This window comes from Tachysurus vachellii, chromosome 9 (assembly GCF_030014155.1).
Source record: "Tachysurus vachellii isolate PV-2020 chromosome 9, HZAU_Pvac_v1, whole genome shotgun sequence".
In the NCBI taxonomy this organism is placed as follows: Eukaryota; Metazoa; Chordata; class Actinopteri; order Siluriformes; family Bagridae; genus Tachysurus; species Tachysurus vachellii.
Window position 1 is genome coordinate 25,403,283 of NC_083468.1, and position 15,658 is coordinate 25,418,940.

The window sequence follows — 15,658 nt, forward strand, 5'->3', positions numbered from 1 at the left end:
CCGTAATGATTACCGAGATGGCACATTCGGACGGGACTAAAATCACAGAGAAGCTCTGGTCATAATTACTTTACCCCCACGTCCCCACGTAAAGCTAATCCCGTCCGAATAGGGCTTTAGGGGCAGTGGTGGCTCAACGGGTTAAGGCTCTGGGTTGTTGATCAGAGGATCGGGGTTCAAGGCCCAGCACAGCCAAGCTGCCACTGCTGGGCCCTTGAGCAAGGCCCTCAACCCCTCTGCTCCAGGGGTGCTGAATTGTAGCTGCCCCTGCACTCTGACCCCAACCTCCTCAGTTGGGGTATGTGAAGAAAAGAATTCCACTGTGCTGTAATGTATATGTGGCAATAATAAAGGCTTCTGTGCGACCCGTTCTTCTTTAAAAATAAAGTTAAAATATTTGATTCTTATCAGATTGCATTTACATGATTATTCCTATTAATATCACAGCATTGTTACTGAATGTATATTGTATTGTACTGTGTGTATTGTAAATTCCAAGACAGCGAAATACTAGAGCTACAGTAGCCCTTGCCTTACTGGGTATAACCTATGATTTCATTTCCTATGATAGATTCTATGAGAGCACAAAATCACTGCTCAGCTTATAGAATAGAACAATCACAATTAGTTAACTACAAGCAGCAAAATGGGAATAGTTTATTTATGTTTTTCCAGTCATTCCTTTTTTGGTATTGAGTTCAGGCCTCAGCAGTATAATGTAACATTTAGGAGCAAAGATACAGAAAAGCAATCCAAAAGTGGAGGCCAGGATGGCAAATACTTCCACTGCTACTGTGTATTTCCCTGGGGTGCTGTTGTATGCAGGTATAAATGAGATCCAAACAGCAAAAAAGATCAGCATACTGAATGTAATCAACTTGGCCTCGTTAAATGTACCTGGAAGATTCCGTCCCAAAAAGGCCAGAATGAAGCAAACACAGGACAGGAAACCAATATAACCAAGCACCAAGTAGAATCCCAGAGGCCAGACATCCTTACACTCCAGTATGATCCGTCCGCCCTGGTAAGATGTATTTTTAAAAGGGTAAGGGGGCTCTAATGCTAACCAGCTAACGCAGAGTATGGCTTGGCCTGCAGTGCAACTGACAATAAATGCTCTTTGCTGAGGAGGTCCGAATCGTTTGAGGGAACTGGAGCCAGGCATGGTGGAATGGAAAGCCAGTAGCACCACAATGGTTTTGACCAGGATGCAGGAGATGCAAAGGACAAAACTGATGCCAAACGCTGCCTGTCGTGCCTGACAGGACCACATCGAAGGCCGGCCCAGAAATACCAACGAACAGAGAAAGCAGAGTTTCAGTGACAGCAAAAGTAGGAAACTCAGCTCTGAATTGTTGGCTTTGACTATAGGTGTGGATCTGAAAAGGAAAAAGATTACAGAGACAGCAGTTGCTGCAGCAACTCCCAGGAGGGACAGGCTAACAAGGATGACACCCATGACCTCCTGAAAGGAAAGGAATTCCTCTATGCCTGCCACACAAGCCACACGCTCAGCATTGGACCAGAAGTACAGAGGACACCGGATACATTCTGTGGCTCCTGCAAGAAACACACACATTTTTGTAAAGCATACCGCATGTTGTTTTCTACATCAGCTGTTCTATTCTTCTTATTCTTATTCTTCTTCATTTATCTGTCAACAATTGCATTTCCTGTATTAAGAAACACCATACAATATATTCAACTGAATGTTTATATGCTTAATGTTTCATCACTTTCTCTTGAAGTAAACTAGGTGAATGTTTTTTTCTGGATAATTTAGTTGCTTAAATTCTCTCACTCACTCATTTTCTACCGCTTATCCGAACTACCTCGGGTCACGGGGAGCCTGTGCCTATCTCAGGCGTCATCGGGCATCAAGGCAGGATACATCCTGGATGGAGTGCCAACCTATCGCAGGACACACACACACTCTCATTCACTCACGCAATCACACACTATGGACAATTTTCCAGAGACGCCAATCAACCTACCATGCATGTCTTTGGACCGGGGGAGGAAACCGGAGTACCCGGAGGAAACCCCCGAGGCACGGGGAGAATATGCAAACTCCACACACACAAGGCGGAGGCGGGAATCGAACCCCCAACCCTGGAGGTGTGAGGCGAACGTGCTAACCACTAAGCCACCATGCCCAATGTTGCTAAAATTTAAATGCTTAAAAAAATTTTATAAGTGATACTTCAATTATTTCAATTCCACATTCAAACACTCAGTACGGCACAACCAAGACTCTTCCAAGAGCTGGTCACTCTGGCAAACTGAGAAATTAGGGGAGAAGCGCTTTGCTCCAGAGATCCTGTGTGGAGATTGGAGAAGGTTCTCTGACCCTTCAGCCCTTGACCGATTTTCAGTGAAAAAAAAAGAGAAGCAGTTTGCAAAAAAGCACTTGATGGATTGATTCTAAAATTGTGAAAAAAAGATTTTCTAGTCTGATAAAACCACGATTGAACTGTTTTGTCTCAATTCTTAATGTTAACCAGGCACCACTTATCGCCTGCCCAATACCATCTTAACAGTGAAGCATAGTGGTGGCAGCATTATACTTAGAGGGTGTTTTTCAGCAGCAGGGGCTGGGAGACTGGACAGGGTTAAGGAAAAGTTGAATGGAGCATTGTGCTTTATTTTATCCTCGATAAAAACCTGTTTCACAGTGCTCATGACCTCAGAGTGGGCCGAAGGTTCACATTCCAATGTAATGTACAACCCTAAGCACACAGACAAGACAACAGAGGTGTGGCTTAGAGACAACTCTGTGAATGCCCTAGAGTGGACCAGCCAGCGACCTGACTTGAACTAGTGTTAATTTCGTCAGACGAGACGAGACGAAATATGTTCGTCAACAACCTTTTTTTTCATGACTAAGACGAGACGATGACAAGACTGCACCACTGTCCAAAAACGCTGACTAAGACTAAATTAACATGCATTATTGTTGACGAAAAAAGATGAGACGAAAATGTTTTGTATAAAATAAAAACTAAGATAAAATCTCTCTTCATTTTCGTCTACAATTGTCTCTGCTTTTTCATCAGCTGTTACGCATTTAAAATATTCACAACGAGTTCGGGGCTTCGCGCTGTTTAGTGTGTGTGTAGAAAGAATTCGTCCACACGCCGCTCAAAAAAAAAAAAATCCTGAGCATAAGTCCACCCCTGGTCTAGTCAGGCTTTTTGTGTTAAATTATATTTCCTGTCGCTGCGCAGGCTCTTTTATTGTACATGACAGCTTATGTCCCGATGACCGGTCTTTGCATTACGATTAAAAGCAGTATCAATAAAGTAAAAAATGTGATGTACAGTCAAGTTCGAGTGAAACATATGTGAAACACTTTTTTTACTGAAATGTTTATCAGTAATAATCTCAGTAATAATGTGTTATTTAAAAAAAAATACTACAATTTTTTGACTAAAACTAGACTAAAATTAAAAGACTTTTAGTCGACTAAAACTTGACTAAGATACCTTGAGTATTCTTTTGACTAAAACTAGACTAAAATGACGAGACATTTAGTCGACTAAAACTTGACTAACAAAAAAAGATATGTGAATGACTAAATATGACTAAAACTAACAAGGACATTTGGCACAAGACTAAGACTAAATTAAAAATAGGTAACAAAATTAACGTGTGTGTGTTTGCCCTGTGATGGGTTGGCACTCCGTCCAGGGTGTATCCTGCCTTGATGCCCGATGACGCCTGAGATAGGCACAGGCTCCCCGTGACCCGAGGTAGTTCGGATAAGTGGTAGAACATGAATGAATGAATGACGAAATGAACACTAACTTGAACCCTATTAAACATGTCTGGAGACACTTGAAAATGGCTGTCCACTGACGGTCCCCATCCATCCTGACCAAGCATGAAAGGATTTGCAAAGAAGAATATCAGAAAATCAACATGTTCTGGTGTGAAAAACTAGTTTGATCATATGCTGTAATTGATGCCAAAGGCACTTCAATGAACAGTCTGAGTACTTATGTACATGTGCTAATTATGTTGGCTTTGTAGAAGCCAACATTCTGTTTTCCTATTTAAGCTTAGACCAAAATTTATCAAGAGTAACTCCTCCTAGGGCTTTTGAGCCACATGCACCAAATTCGGATATGTTGTAGACACTGGTCTGAAGTTTGTTGCTATTACTTTTTTAAGTGATCCGAGTACCGGTACTTCCGGTACCGGGTCTCAAATTGGCCTTTTTTTCCCATAGACTCCCATTATAAACTTTGGAGGTTTATAACTCGGCAAGCTTTCAAACTATCTACACCAAACTCGACCAGCTCCTTTAGGGTGATACTCTGAACAAAGGTTTAAATTGCAGCCCCGCCCCCAAAATATGCAAAATCAAAAAACTTTTTACAACATGGACATGTGACATATCAAAACACTCAGAACAATGAGGGGAATGCCCTCACAGGTATTCTGATGATGTCACGTCACAAAAAGTAACACTGACCCTTATGTCCACTCGCCTCCAAAACGCACCGCCCTTTGCGAATACTTGCATTGTCAAAGCCAACATCAAAGTTTGTCGCTACGAACTTTACAAATCTAGTTCAGTATGTTCTTTTTAATAAATTTAAAGAAATTTCTAGGGCTCTGTTTTCACTTTGTCATTTTGGGGTACTGAGTAAAGATTAATAAAAACAACAAAAGAATTTGAATGATTGTATTATCAGGCTACAACACAGCAACATTGAAAAAACTAATGGAGAATTAAGAGGTTCTGAATACTTTCTGAATGCACTGTACAAAAACTAAATAAAAGTATTAAAATTTCTTAATTAACAAAGCAGGATTTTTGTTGACACTATAAAAACTAATTAAGAATATATTTATGTGAACATCACTACATGTCTTCACTGCGATGTAGTGCATTTGTTCCTTTTTACCTGATATATTGGTGAACTCTCCCTCTGTGCAGGGCAGACAGTCAAAACAGCAGATGGGTTGGCCTGGTCGTGTGGCCTGTCGAGTCCCAGGAGCACAGGGGGCTGTGCACAGAGATGAAGGCACCTGTAGGACAATGTACACTGAAATTAACTTGGAAAAATTCACAGGGAAGTAAAATGACCTACATGTACTAGCAAGTGTGAAATGAAACCTAGGATGTTCTATTAACATTCATTCATTCATTCATTCATTCATTCATTTTCTACCGCTTATCCGAACTACCTCGTGTCACTGGGAGGCTGTGCCTATCTCAGGTGTCATTGGGCATCAAGGCAGGATACACCCTGGACGGAGTGCCAACCCATCACGGCACACGCACACACTCTCATTCACTCACACACTCACACCCTATGGACAATTTTCCAGAGATGCCAATCAACCTACCATGCATGTCTTTGGACCGGGGGAGGAAACCGGAGTACCCGGAGGAAACCCCAGAGGCACGGGGAGAACATGCAAACTCCACACACACAAGGAGGAGGCGGGAATCGAACCCCCAACCCTGGAGGTGTGAGGCCAACGTGCTAACCACTAAGCCACCATGCCCCCCATTCTATTAACATGTTCTACATATTATTCAAGGTCAGGATTTGAGGAATTAACAAACACATGTGGCTCTGACCTGACTCTGCCCTCCTGTCCACTTTATCAAGTCCATGTCCATATTGAGCTGTTGCCAGTGGGGGGCCGAACCATCATAACTGCCCACTTTCTGAAACCTGATTCCGCCTCGTCCATCTTTTTGCCAGTTTATGATGTCATAGACAGGTATTGGCTCTCCATTTTCATCAAAATAAACCTTTTCCCCAAACTGGTTTGTGAAGTTCACTCTCTTCAGGTGATCAAGCAACTGTAAATAAAATGAAAAATAAATAATGAGCATGGACTAAGTAAGATATAACAAAACAAATATTTTGCAATATAAGTAGAAATCAATGTATGATAATATCACCTGTCCAGGTGTGAATTCTGCCCCAATGTTACAGCTTCTCTGGTCAGAGGCCTGTGCTATAAATGTGCATTGAAGGAGGCTGTGCAGAGCATGAGCAATTGCATAAACTGCCTTATAAACATTATATGAAACCCGCACCGGAGTCACACTTGTGTAGCTGCTTTCAACCTGCTCCAGAGTCTCCAAACCAGTACAAAGTGGCCTGTCCAAGCCCTCACTGGTGGCATAACCCAGCCGGCAGTTGAACTGTTCTTGCCAGAACATGTTAGTAAAGGCTGATCCTGGGTTATCTGAGGGACGTACTCTCAGAAGAAACTCAAACAGCCCAGAGATATTTGCACCCCTAATGGAAAATCCCAGGGTCCCAGTTAACACGTGCTGAAACACAGGAGCTGTAAGAACACTGGCAGCTACCCAGGATTCACTTGCAACCCACTGCCAGCCTGTCAGGTTTCTCAATGCCATCTCTGAAAAGAGCTCTAGAAGTTGAACTTCGGAGGCAAATATCACAATAACTCGGGCTGTGGAGGCCTTCAGGGCATCAATTATGGAACTGATCTGTTTTGGCGTGGGTGCTTCGGGAATAGTGCGGTGAAAATCCACACAACCACCCCATGCTTCCAGCTGCTCAGTAAAGGCTTGGATACCATAACGGCTATAGTCATCCTCTGTGCCAATTGTGCCCACCCAGCGCCAGTTAAAATGGGCCATCAACTGCACCAGAGCCTGTACCTGGAAAACATCACTGGGGACAGTGCGGAGGAAAGTTGGGTACACTTTCTTATCAGTCAGACATGTGCAAGTTGCAAAGTAGCTGATCTGGAAACAGTTAAATAGAGAGAGGGAATAAAAGATTATTTCAGTCATTATCATAACCAGGAGCCACTGCACATTTTCATTCAAACTAAGCACAATAATGATTCTGACGTTATCATTAGAAGACTTGACTGATAATTCAACAATATTTTAAGTTCATATTTTAAGTACAATAAGAACTATCAATCCACCACTGTAAATCAAAGCAAGTGAAAAAAATGGATTGTGAATTATAGTTTGCGTCTGCATAAGCACAATGTCTATTAAACAGAATTTTATTACACACTTAAACTTTAGCATGGATTAAAAGGGGCTTTCCAAAGATGTGGAGAAGAAGTAAATTATAGCAAAATAACATGTAGGATTTCACAGTAAATATGTTTTAGTGAAGCAAATCATTTAATGAGGGTCAATTAAGACCAATGTTACCTAGTATGTATTTCTCAAAATACTCATATAATGTGGCCTATTATAAAGAAATATTAAAATATTCAACAAACAAACAAACAAAAAAAACAAACATCCTGGCTTTTACTATCATAATTGCTATTTCGTTCAATTAAATTGTTCTGTTCATTGCAACTCACTCTTTTAATACACACCAAGTAGTTCTATCCTCAGTGTCATTACTATGTGTGATTAATAATCATTATTATATTCTAAAAATAAAAGATTCAATATATCATTACACAGTAAAAGGACAATGGAATCTACAGATTCTCACATTATTACTGTATAATATTGTATTGCAAATACAAAATCTTATTGATTGTAATTATTGTACATACTCCAATATCAAACAATTCGTTTTCCTCAAGAGAGTAAATTAAATATAACATGGCAGTGTTAGGTTTATTTCCCTCGCTATAGAACAAAGCTCACCATAGGGATCTGTAAAGGCCCAAATGTTTGGGCTACAGCTCGGGATGGTGAAGATGATGCTAGGCCTATGATTGCTGGAACAGGAGCTTTAGAGAGGCAAAGAACATTCCTGGCAGCAGAGCTCTCTTGCTGAACTGTAGAAGATCCATTAACCAGAGAGAATGCACTCTGTAGACTAGTGTGGACATGATCACAGCTGTCCAGAATCCGATAACCCAGCTTCATACCTGGCAAAAGGCTGGGGTTCCTGTTTATCTCCTCAATAGCAAACACCATGGTCTGGACCCAGCGGAAAGCCCTCAGGTCAAATCTGAAACGACAGATGCACGTAGTTGTGTAAGAAAGGAAGGAAAAAGCCTGGAAAAGAAATACTGAGGTGACAAAACAATTTGGAATAAACACATCGTAGAGCACAGCATAGACTTGCTTTTACCCATTTGGCAGTTTATTTCTTCATTTTCCATTAAAAAAACCCACCATGTGTAGAACATTGACAGAGCCAGAACTAATGATCTATTGTGACTAATACCGGCATTCTGTACTGGAACCAAACTGTCATGTTCCTTTCATGTGGATGTCTCACTTTCAGATACATGTATTATCACTCACCCACTACACCTCTGAACCTGTGGTCGGTCTGTCAAAACATAATCAGGTTCTGGAGCTATGTAATGCAGGGGGAAGAGCCCTCCAAGAATAACATCTCCATCCATCTCCAGCACATGAGAATCAAACTCCCCTATTCTCTGACAGCCACTGCTTGACTCTGAGGACTGAACCTTGGGCCAGAGGAGTAAAAATATAGCCAACAGTGCCAGCTCACCCTCACCCAATGGCATATCCCCAAGCATCACAGAGGCTCCTGGGTGAAGTCATGGGCATGCTTAGAGTGTATGACAAACTGGAAGACTCTGCTTTATAAAAGAACTTAAAGTTATGTCATCTGGTTTCATAGGTGACTGACATCAGCATAGGCTAATGAGGAAGGAGGAAGCTTTAAGGGAAGAAAACAATGACCTGAGCACTGAAAAGACTTATTATGTTCTAGAACTTATTCAACCTTGAGCAAGGACCTTATCCCTCAGATACCCATTTATATAATAAAAGTCACTTTGTATAAGAAAGTGCCACAAATGTAAACAGGAATTGTCAAGTGCCCTGTTTATAATTGATAATGAACCTGTGGAATATTCAAACATATGCAGGGAATTGTGTTAAATTCTGCAATATTAATAAATGCTTGTCCAATATTGCCATCTGCAGGATCTGGTTGAACTTACTTTAATATTGTAGCGGAAATAGATATGTGACATGACATTTTGAAGTGATATACCTTGACATTCTGTGTCACAAGGCCTCATGGTAAGTGTGACTCTCCACACTGCTTAATAGTCAGATAGGAAATTGAGTTTAAGGGTTTTCAGTATGTTGATCTATTTTGATATTGATCTATTTGTTGATCTATTTTCAGTATGTTGATCTATCCATTTTGACTAGTCTCAATCTGTGACCTTATCTGCACTATTAAACTTCTCCTGTCTTTAAACAGTTGCCATTTTATGGTTATTTTTGCTGTCCCAAGTCTCTGGAACAGATTGTTCATATTTACAAACATTAATAAATCTTACTCTCCCAGGCATCTACAGTGAAAGCAAATGCAAATCTATAGAATCGGTCTGTAATCTTTAATGAACCAAAGTAAGTTAATTCATTCATTAATTTTCTACCGCCTATCTGAACTACCTCGGGTCACGGGGAGCCTGTGCCTATCTCAGGCGTCATCGGGCATCAAGGCAGGATACACCCTGGACGGTGTTTCACTCACGCATTCACTCACGCAATCACACACTATGGACAATTTTCCAGAGCTGCCAATCAACCTACCATGCATGTCTTTGGACCGGGGGAGGAAACCGGAGTACCCGGAGGAAACCCCCGAGGCACGGGGAGAACATGCAAACTCCACACACACAAGGCGGAGGCAGGAATTGAACCCCCAACCCTGGAGGTGTGAGGCGAACGTGCTAACCACTAAGCCACCGTGCCCCCCGAAGTAAGTTGTTCCAATAATTTTGTTTATCCAATCTATTTATCATCTAGTTTTGTCTTGATTTCTAATGTGATGTCTCTAGTTGTGCAGTTGAATCCGGGATAAACGCATTCATTTAGATGTACGGTATATTATTTTCTATTTCCTCTCATAATTTTTACGTTCTGCATTGTATTGGACTGAGTACTCTTAGCTTTTAACGTTGGTGAAGTGAGTGAAAATTCTTAATAATATGTTTGGGTGCCAGTTCATTGGGACACTAAGATTTACCAGGTAGTCTAAATGACTCATGTATTAGCAGAAATTGCAGTGATTTGTGGTGGATAGTGTTACACAACATACACTAATATGGTGACTTATATGGCATATGCCATTCTGTCTTGTATCTGTCAAGTGCTTATTATCAAGTCATTATATATTTCAGGGCAAATAGTATACAGTAAATATGTTTACACGGAATAATGATTAGCAAAGAAGTTATTCGAAAGAATCAGAACTAAATATTATAAAGTGATAATAATCACTTTTTTTAAGATTGCATGAATCATATAAAACAATATAAGTCATATATTCATGAAAATATGATGTCATAATTTCCCACATGACTTCAGCAGCTATATAAAACTCCATACATTTACCACAGAAAGTCAAGGAGAGAGAGAGAGAGAGAGAGAGACATGTGTCCTATTTCATGTCTGTGTCTGTACTTAGCCTGGAGCTCATCATTCGCCCTCTCCTTCACCACATATTCAGCCACTGGCTTGGACATAGACTCAGGATATTGTCAGCTCCGGGGCCACTTCAAACTAAATGGGATGCAACAGGATGGAGACCTTATTCTGGGAGGCTTATTTGCAGTCAACTTTGATGCTGTGTTTCCAGATTTAAGCTTTACAAGTGAACCGGAACAACCCCATTGTCAACAGTGAGTGGGTTTGACAAAGCTATTGTCAGTGCACTCTCGTGCTCAAAGAAAAATACAGCAGCACTTATACACAATTGATTTAATGCACTTGATTTCACTCATATGATTTATTTCTTTGTGTGTGATATTGATGCAGGTTTGACTTGGCAAGCTTCCAGCAGGCAATGACTATGGTTTTTGCTATTGATGAGATCAATAGAAATCCCAACCTGCTTCCTAACATCACACTGGGCTACCATCTGTATGATAACTGTGTGACACTTGCTGTGGCATTTCGGGCAGCCACAGCCCTGATCAGTGGAACTGATGAAATTGCCTCTGGACTGCATTGCACCAGTTCTCCACCGGTGATTGGGATAGTGGGGGACCCGGGTTCCACTCATTCTATTGCTATCTCTAGTGTGCTGGGGTTGTTTCGAGTGCCTATGGTACAGATTCAGGGAAAGACCAGTTTGCTTATCGGAAATTGATTAAAAAAAGAGTTTGTTTTTATATAAATTGAATTGAATCTTTGTACTAAAATGATGAAAGTAATTATACTTTTAAAATGCTATATTTCTCTTGTTCTGTCATTTTATATGTGCCTTATTTTTGCACTTTCCTTACCTTTGACTACTTTCCTGTTCTGCCTCACTTTTCATCAGGTAAGCTACTTTGCCACTTGCTCCTGTCTCACTGATCGGCATCAGTTCCCCTCCTTTTTCAGGACAATTCCAAGTGACGCTTTCCAGGTCCGTGCCATTGTCCAAATTCTGAAATATTTTGGTTGGACCTGGGTGGGCCTGGTGTACAGCAATGATGACTATGGTATCCATGCTGCCAATGCCTTCCACCAGGATGTTCAGGAACAGCTAGGTGGCTGTGTGGCATTTTCTGAGATGCTGCCAAAGGACAACAACCGCAGAGATGCGGAGCGCATTGTCAAAGTGATCAAATCCTCCACAGCCAAGGTGGTGGTGGTGATTTCTACTGATGCTTACTTGGTGCCAATAATGCATGAAGTATTTCTGAACAATGTAACAGGTAAACAATGGATAGCTAGTGAAGCCTGGGCTACTTCACCCGTCTTCCGTACTCAACACCTGCTACCATTCCTTGGAGGAACTCTAGGCATTGCCATTCGTCGGGGAGAGATTGCAGGGCTCCGGAACTTTCTACTACGATTGCATCTTGACATGCAGCCTGCAAACAACATGGTGCAGCTCTTTTGGCAGGCGATGTTCAGATGTAGGTTTGATTCAGACGGCATGCAGGCAGCTGGTGAAGAGCAGAAAATGTTGTGCACAGGGAATGAAGATCTGAGCAGCACAAATACAGCATACAGTGATATGTCTGAACTAAGGGCTTCTTATAATGTATATAAAGCAGTGTATGCACTAGCTCATGCCCTTCATGACCTGACACAGTGTGAGGAGGGCAAAGGGCCCTTTCATGGTCAAAGCTGTGCCAAAATATCTACCCTGCAGCCTTGGCAGGTGAAACTGATGAATACACACATGCATAAATTTCACACATGTTGCAGTGAGAAGAAATATACAGTACACAATTATAGATTTGCAGTCCCCTGTTAATCTATAAGAACTCAGAGCAAACCAGTTCATTTCTTTTTGCTGTAGACTGAAGACATTTAGGATTGAGATCATAAGATGTTCAGTATATGAGAATAGAATTTAATTTCATTTTTTATTTTATTTTCTTGTTCTTTTATGTACATAATGACCACTGATCAGACCACTCAATTTTAAACAGAACAAAAAATCAAACTAATTTTTACTTCTTGTTATCAAGGTTTGTCCTGTTTTATTTTATTTATTATGTGTTCTGTCTTGTTAGACTGATTGTTCTGTGTTTTATGTGGTTTAAGATATAAATACAAGGCAATCCAAAACTCCCATATTCTTTTTAAACCCATATGTCTTTGTTGCACAGCACAAACATAAGAATTGCCTTTCCAATTCATTGCTGCTTCAGTTCTTTTGAGGGGACTGTATATGCATGTTTTTGCAATCTACAACCAGGATTTACTTAATTTTCTTTTTCTTAATCCCTGTATGTGAAGCAATGTTCTAAAAAAAATTAGTTTATATTGCAGGAAAAATGTTCTTGTCAATCAAAGGCATCATTAACATGACTTATCTGCCTGTCATATCTTTTCTAATCACTGTAAAGGTTGTCCATTACATTCAGAGAGTTAATTTCACCACTGGCTTTGGGGACCACGTATCCTTTGACAAGAATGGCAATCCTCTGTCTCTCTATGATATCATGAACTGGCAGCCAAACCTAGATGGTTCGATGAGGCTCCACACAGTTGGTGTGGTGGATGAAGCTGCGCACACAGACCGTGTGCTAACACTGAATGAAGATGCATTGTTCTGGAACTTTGAGATAAAGAAAGTAAATATAATCATAAAAATAATAGGAACCATATAATGTGTTATAAACCTGGTGTATTTGTTAATTACATTTAGAAAACTGCAATGTTTTTTTCTTTTCTTTGTTCATTTATTATTTCTAGTCATTACTTTTTTAAAGTTTGCATCGCTGATTTGATGACTCTCCATTTCATAGCCACCGAGGTCTGTTTGCAGTGAAAGCTGCCCCCTGGGCACCAGAAGAGCGAGACAGAAGGGCATGCCAATCTGCTGCTTTGACTGTCTGCCCTGTGCTGATGGAGAAATAAGTAACACAACAGGTAAGTAATCATGACCTTTATGTCTTGTAAATAATAGAGCATAATGTTAAAAGGTTTAGGGACTGTTTTTTTATCTTTCGCACTCAGATTCAAATGAATGCATTGTGTGTCCTGATGAGTTCTGGTCCAGCCCAGAGAAGGATCGTTGTGTCCCTAAGGAAGTGGAATTCCTGTCCTATGAAGAACCACTAGGCATCTCCTTAGCAACAGCTTCCCTGTTTGGCACCTGTTTCTGTACTGGGGTTCTGATTGTGTTTGTGCACCACCGTCACACTCCTGTGGTCCGTGCAAACAACTCTGAGCTGAGTTTCCTGCTGCTCCTGTCACTCAAATCGTGCTTCCTGTGTGTGCTGCTGTTCATTGGCCAGCCTCAATTGTGGACATGCCAACTGAGGCATGTGGCATTTGGTATCAGCTTTGTATTGAGCGTCTCCAGCATCCTGGTCAAAACCATGGTGGTTGTGGCTGTGTTTAAGTCCTCTAAGCCAGAAGGCCAAAATGCAATGAAGTGGTTCGGGGTGGCCCAACAGCGAGGTACAGTTCTGGTCCTCACAGCCCTCCAGGTGGTTATATGTACAGTCTGGTTGGCTACAGCATCTCCTACACCCCACAAAAACACTCGCTACATCAGTTCAAAAATAGTCTTTGAATGTGCTGTGGGTTCTGTGATGGGGTTTGCAACTCTGTTAGGCTACATTGGCCTGCTGGCTGCTGTAAGCTTTCTTCTGGCCTTCTTAGCGAGGAACCTGCCAGATAACTTTAACGAAGCCAAATTCATCACCTTTAGCATGCTGATATTTTGTGCCGTGTGGATCACCTTTGTGCCTGCGTACGTCAGCTCTCCAGGGAAGTACTCTGTGGCTGTAGAGGTCTTTGCTATTTTGGCATCTAGTTTTGGGCTACTGGTAGCAATATTTGCTCCAAAGTGCTACATTATACTCTTACACCCTGAGCGGAACACCAAAAAGGCCATCATGGGTCGAGCACCACAAAACAAATAGCTACAAATGTATTACTGCTGGATAATTGAACATAATTCAGTTGCCTGCTTAATGATATGACTAAAAAATCATCATTTATGGTATATTGTGTAAAATTTACTGGAGCATAAGGAAGATCTGAAAAAAAAAAGAGGACTAAAATAATAATCACAAAAATCATAAAATTATTGTTTTTCTATTTCTTTCATAGAATCATACAAATCACAGACACCCAAGCACCCAAAATCAAGAAGTGATTTCCTACTTCAAAGAGACCTTAATAATGGACAGATTCCATACTTCTTTAGGTTATGCTTTTAGAAATCCTACCATTCAAATACAAAACAGAAAAGGGTAGTGGGGTGGTTAAGGGGCTTTAAGGAACTGCATGTGATTTTAACGTAATGGCTGATTATTGTAATTTATCATGGCGACAGACAAGCGTACGAGTAGGTTCAGTTTTATAAATATTTTTAAATTGCAATAAATAAAGATTTCATGCTCAATAAAAATGAAAGTTTAATATCCAGAAATCTACATGCTACTTAATAATTGTTTTATTCTACATTGAAAACCATTCAGAATCTCATATTTTAATGAACATTTATTGATCTGTGTGTCCTTTTTTCATTTCCAGTTGGATACTAAAGTGGGCATCAGTCTTTATTAACAGTACTTTAATTTTAATTGAGATGTACAAGGTCGGGGGGGCACGGTGGCTTAGTGGTTAGCACGTTCGCCTCACACCTCCAGGGTCGGGGTTCGATTCCAACCTCCGCCTTATGTGTGTGGAGTTTGCATGTTCTCCCCGTGCCTCGGGGGTTTCTTCCGGGTACTCCGGTTTCCTCCCCCGGTCCAAAGACATGCATGGTAGGTTGATTGGCATCTCTGGAAAATTGTCCGTAGTGTGTGAGTGCGTGAGTGAATGAGAGTGTGTGTGTGCCCTGTGATGGGTTGGCACTCCGTCCAGGATGTATCCTGCCTTGATGCCTGATGACGCCTGAGATAGGCACAGGCTCCCCGTGACCCGAGGTAGTTCGGATAAGTGGTAGAAAATGAATGAATGAATGAATGTACAAGGTAATGGATTGCATGAAACCTTTATGGATGTGCAAATATGATAACAGTAAATAAAATCTGTTTCTCCTGATTCTTTTTGACTTTTAAATTCCATTTCTGAAATAGATTCCAACAAATTGAAATTTAAGAAAAAGACTTTGTCCAACATTAGCAGCTGTTATTTACAAAATAAACTTTATTTCAAACCAGCTTGCATTTATTGAACATGAACAATTACATGTATATTTATTGAAAATGTTTAGTATCGTACCATGTTATAAATTTCAGTACAGAGAAATACAAGATCTAAATAGTGTCTACTTTC

The 15,658-nt window shown here is 40.8% G+C and overlaps 2 protein-coding genes across 2 annotated transcripts; one reads left to right on the forward strand and one right to left on the reverse strand.

Annotated features, from left to right (window-relative positions):
* Positions 1-661: 661 nt before the first annotated feature.
* Positions 662-8,463, reverse strand: LOC132851158 (extracellular calcium-sensing receptor-like). The gene is made up of 6 exons (XM_060877796.1): positions 8,234-8,463; positions 7,625-7,934; positions 5,927-6,745; positions 5,597-5,824; positions 4,914-5,037; positions 662-1,560 (listed from the first exon to the last, which is right to left on the reverse strand). Exons 1-6 carry the CDS (start codon positions 8,461-8,463, stop codon positions 662-664), a joined length of 2,610 nt encoding a protein of 869 aa, XP_060733779.1.
* Positions 8,464-10,447: 1,984 nt separating this feature from the next.
* On the forward strand, positions 10,448-14,295 carry LOC132851719 (extracellular calcium-sensing receptor-like). The gene is made up of 6 exons (XM_060878705.1): positions 10,448-10,599; positions 10,736-11,027; positions 11,244-12,074; positions 12,769-12,996; positions 13,171-13,294; positions 13,382-14,295. Exons 1-6 carry the CDS (start codon positions 10,490-10,492, stop codon positions 14,293-14,295), a joined length of 2,499 nt encoding a protein of 832 aa, XP_060734688.1. The 5' UTR covers positions 10,448-10,489.
* The last annotated feature ends 1,363 nt before the right edge of the window (positions 14,296-15,658 follow it).

What these genes read in the sequence shown, in the direction of transcription:
- LOC132851158 (XM_060877796.1), bottom strand. Translation starts at nt 8,463, where the DNA reads ATGCCATTGGGTGAGGGTGAGCTGGCACTGTTGGCTATATTTTTACTC. An exon ending in GGCCTTTACAGATCCCTATG is followed by an intron (nt 6,746 to 7,624) that starts GTGAGCTTTGTT and finishes AACTGTTTCCAG; the next exon opens with ATCAGCTACTTTGCAACTTG. An exon ending in AGAGTTCACCAATATATCAG is followed by an intron (nt 1,561 to 4,913) that starts GTAAAAAGGAAC and finishes TGTTTCTTGCAG; the next exon opens with GAGCCACAGAATGTATCCGG.
- LOC132851719 (XM_060878705.1), top strand. Translation starts at nt 10,490, where the DNA reads ATGCAACAGGATGGAGACCTTATTCTGGGAGGCTTATTTGCAGTCAAC. An exon ending in GAACAACCCCATTGTCAACA is followed by an intron (nt 10,600 to 10,735) that starts GTGAGTGGGTTT and finishes ATATTGATGCAG; the next exon opens with GTTTGACTTGGCAAGCTTCC. An exon ending in GGAACTTTGAGATAAAGAAA is followed by an intron (nt 12,997 to 13,170) that starts GTAAATATAATC and finishes TCCATTTCATAG; the next exon opens with CCACCGAGGTCTGTTTGCAG.